This window comes from Rhinopithecus bieti, unplaced genomic scaffold (genome assembly GCF_001698545.2).
Source record: "Rhinopithecus bieti isolate Rb0 unplaced genomic scaffold, ASM169854v2 scaffold_2452, whole genome shotgun sequence".
Taxonomy (NCBI): domain Eukaryota; kingdom Metazoa; phylum Chordata; class Mammalia; order Primates; family Cercopithecidae; genus Rhinopithecus; species Rhinopithecus bieti.
In genome coordinates, this window is record NW_016803671.1 from 12,122 (window position 1) to 16,502 (window position 4,381).

Consider the following 4,381-nt stretch of genomic DNA (forward strand, 5'->3'; position numbering starts at 1 on the left):
AAAGAACTGAGACCAAGCTAACAATTCTGAATTGCCTTTTTAAAGAGAGAACCATACACATTCCATTCAGTTGTCTGAAAGAAGAGCAGTCACTCCTTTTTGTTTTGGCTGGGAACATTTCAGTAATAACATTATCTGATATTGTTCAATCTGCAATCAATTACCAACCATCTTACTAGGCATCCAGTTTTTTATGAGCACTGTAGCCCATTAAGTAGTCAAACCAGGTGTGAGGACCAAGTTATTATTCTTCAAGTCAATGAGATAATGGCTTATGCAGGTTGACATAAGATGTACCACAAAATATTTATTATTTATCATGTATACATTAAGAAAGTAAAATCAGCATGGGATGATCTCAGGAAAGCAATACATATTTTTTTGGATTAGACACTGAAGTAAAGTGAATGTATGATAAATTGACAAATTAACATTGTCAATGTTATGAAAAATGATGTAGCAAAAAAAATTAAGATGTATTTTCATTTTGATAAGGGGTTTTCCTATTATCTGTTAACTTCTTGTGTCTTTAATCTGCAAAATTAAGCACTAGTGTTACAGAAGCCCAAAGTGAGGGAAACTACTCACTTTCAGAATATACATTAGAAGTTTAAAATTGCACCCAGATTTTTTGTCTCTTTTTTGTTAGTAGGCCTCTGTTAATAGAGTAGTAGTTGCAAACACATACGTGGGTTTGCCAGTAACAACTCACAATTTGTGCAAAGTTGAGTCTTCGAAACTGAGCAAATTTGCTCTCAATTTCCCGCCAGCGCTTGCTGAGCTGGATCTGAGTTGGCTCCACTGCCATTGCGGCCCCATCCTCAGACAAGCCCTCAGCTTGCCTACGCACTGCATTCAGCTCCTCTTTCTTCTTCTGCAATTCCCGATCAATTTCCTATTGAGCAAAACCAATACAGGGCCCAGGGCAGTTAGCTAACCATATCAACCGACTTGCAAGCAGCAAATACTTCTCTCAGAAATTTCAAAGGCTGTTGTCCCTTTATTGTCATCCTTTGAAGTTTACAAATATGAAAGGCATGACTGTCATCCTCGCTCAATAATCCAAATATTATTTCTGTTATCCTTTGAATGCTTGGTTTTAGACATTCTAATTAAGTAAATATTCAAATTGGTCTAACACTTTCTTTCTTCTAAATTCCTCTGGTGTCTTGGGATTTGAATCAATTTGGAGTGATAATTCATTATTTATTAGGGACCATCCATATAGAATATAATTTAGAGGGTAAATGAGTAAGTCATTTATTTCCTTTTAAAGGTTTGAGGAACTCAACAAAGAACGAAGCAAAATAAAAAGTGTAAAATAACAGAAAAAACATATTTAGACAATAAGCAAATAAATCTATAGAGATTTAACACTGATGTGAGAAGATGTTCTGATGAAATGAATGTGCTAACATGAGTAAGAAGTCGTCCATATACCGATAAGTCATTAGTTCATCTGGAACAAAGATACACAAAGTCAATTACAATTTTACCAGAAAACACATCACATTTCTTAAATCATTTTACATAGTCTGAAAGTAAAACATTTTATTCATTCAACATTATGTCAACTGAATAACACTTAATACATTCACTGAAAACAACACACAATACAAGGAAATGCATCAAATCAAAGAGAACATTAATAGAAACAAGAACACCAACATTTTAAATATGATCTTCACAGGTTAAACTGTATAATAAAATCTGGTATTGACATTCTGAAACAACATTACCTTTATTTTCCTTTCATCTCTGGGTTCAGGTAGGCTGGCTAACTTTTTTTCAATGTCATCCAAGCATTTCAGGAGATCATCAGCCTGCCTCTTGTACTGATACCACTGATGAGAAATTTCTAGAGCCTTTTTTCTTCTTTGAGACCTCAAATCCTGTTCATGGTGCAGACATTATTAAAATATCAATATATATGTATAGTGCACTTCTGGCTGCAGTTATTTATCAAAATAAGTTGTGTCCCTCATCTTTTTGTACAACTTAGGTTAACTTCATATTTATATGCAAAATATACAAAGACTTAATTAAATTGTGTATTCATGAGGCAGGACCCGTGTATAAGAAGCTAAGAAACCTGAATAACACACTTAAAGTATTTTCTCTTAGCATGTTCAAACTTGCTTAAAAATCTTGTCACATTTAATTGACTCTTAATGAGCTAATTGTTGTGTAGTTTATATGAAAGAGTGTAATATATGAATACAATTGACTTAACTAGATACAAACTCACAAACCTAGTGAGTTTGTATTTGACGTAAAATAGGTAAAATTCTAAAACGTATATTTTTAGCCTTGGGACTCATCAACAAAACTTTATGTACTCAACCAACATATATTCATATTTTTAGAAACGCCTACGTAAGAATTTCATAGGCCATTAATATTTGATTGTTAGAAATATAAAGCCATTTTAGTTGTCTTGTAAACTGTTCCAAGCTGTATGTGTAGAAGTGTCACCATTGTTCATATATTTGTGAACATAACTAACAAAAAATTATGTTAGACAAATGCTTCTCCTTCCAAGGCTTGCATAGCCAAATTTATCTTACTGTACCAAATCACGCTCTAAATGCAAAACAATTAACTGTTTGAAAAAAGAAAACAGCAAGTGCATGCTTTCAAATCAATGTGATAAGACTAATTTAATAAATCAACAATGGGGGAAATCAGTCATCATGCTCTTTGTGAGCACACACAATATCTTCTGTGATTAATAGAATTAGTCAAATGCCATTTTATAATTCATGGGAACATAAGCTCTGCATGCAGCTTTCATTTCTACAGAAATTAGCAATTAGGGTTTTATTCACAGGTTTAATTCAAGCTAAAAAAATTAAATATCAGAAAACTTCTAAAATTTCATTGCATTGGAAAGTTTTGACCTTCTCTAAAATATTTCGTAAGGACCAGAATTCGAACCATTTGACAGGTTTAAAAAGTTATTGAATATGTTGGTATAGACTGGTTTGGCAAGTAGGGTTGATGACTTTGATTAATCACTTATAGCCTATATTTGCAAGAATGACCTATATTTCATTATCAAGTTTGTTTAAAATTGGGAATTTAAAACTTGCTGTACTTTTCATTTTATGTTGAATTTTCAAACCTTCTGAGGAGTCAGATCGAATGCTGCTTTTTTCAAAGGTAACAAGATACAGCCACGTGAATTAGAGTTGAGCCATGCCTTATTTGTGACATAACTCACATCTTTGCCAAGAGAAAGGGCTTGGTGGTCATAAATCTGAAACATCTTTCATTTCCTAGGCACAAAGTGATGCATAATATGTAAAATATTTAGAGACGTCATGTAGATTTCTTTAGAGGAATGCCAGATAACCATTAAACACTGCTATTCAGTAGGACACATGCCATCGTACTACCAGTGTAGGTACTTCTGAAAGCTTGCTCACAGTTGGAAGGGTGTGAGGTACATAGCGTTCCAATTTTCTAGACACATTACGGTGTGCTTTTGCACTCCCTTGAGGAAGAGGCCTTTTCTGTTTACTATATTTATCAGCAGTTACCTTCAGAACACCTGCTGGCCAATTAGATTTTCCTTGTGGATTCCTTGCAGGCGCAATATTGTGTAATTACATTCTCAGCAGTGTTTATCTGGTTGACTATAAGGGGAAAGGTTTTATTCTCTTATTTGCATGTAGAAAGCAGACTCCATCTACCTAATAGGTGGACCGACCTTCATAACTACATAGCTCCAAAGAGTGATTTACAATGAAAAGCTCAGCAATGAACAGTATTAGAAAATCAGCCATGCATGCAAATAGTGATTATTGCAAAGCATATACAAAATAAAAGGTTCTTTCACAAAACTTTCTACTTGTCTAGTCTTGAGAACTTTCTAGATACTGTTATAGAAAAATTAAGTTTATCCTGCTCTTCCTGTACAATCCAGATGAGTCACGTGGGGACTTGAAGCCATATACTACACTGCTTAATATGAAAGTAGCAGTTCTTATTCAAAGGCAGTAAGATTATTTTTGAGGATTCCTATATAAATGAAATTTGACTTTTGTAGATAGTGAGTTGCAAAGAGTGACTTTCTTAAAGGCATAATAAAATTTTAAAAATAAATAAATGAAAAGAATCCAGGGCTTATTAAACAAGTATCAGGTTACCAAAAAATTGGACCTAATGCAAATAAAATCAATTAAGTAAAGAAAGTAGGAATAATGGATACATGTAGATTGGTTATTCTGGCAGTTAGGCAGGTTTTTTTTAATATAAAGTAACTGATAAAAATAAAGCATAATAGAAGATTAAATATATAAGTACTATGAATGCAATTCCATCTTTCAAATATTACTTAGAAAATCTGTCTTTAAAAGCCATAATTTTTAAGCAACAC

General features: G+C 33.1%; 1 protein-coding gene across 1 annotated transcript in view; it reads right to left on the minus strand.

Annotated features, from left to right (window-relative positions):
- Positions 1 to 712: 712 nt before the first annotated feature.
- LOC108512676 (dystrophin-like) overlaps positions 713 to 4,381 on the minus strand; it is a gene marked incomplete at both ends in the record, with an annotated part of 37,733 nt that continues 34,064 nt past the window's right edge. The window contains 2 exons of the mRNA XM_017848030.1: positions 713 to 895; positions 1,740 to 1,892. Of these exons, the coding sequence (XP_017703519.1) occupies positions 713 to 895; positions 1,740 to 1,892 (336 nt within the window). The remainder of the gene's footprint in view (positions 896 to 1,739; positions 1,893 to 4,381) is intronic.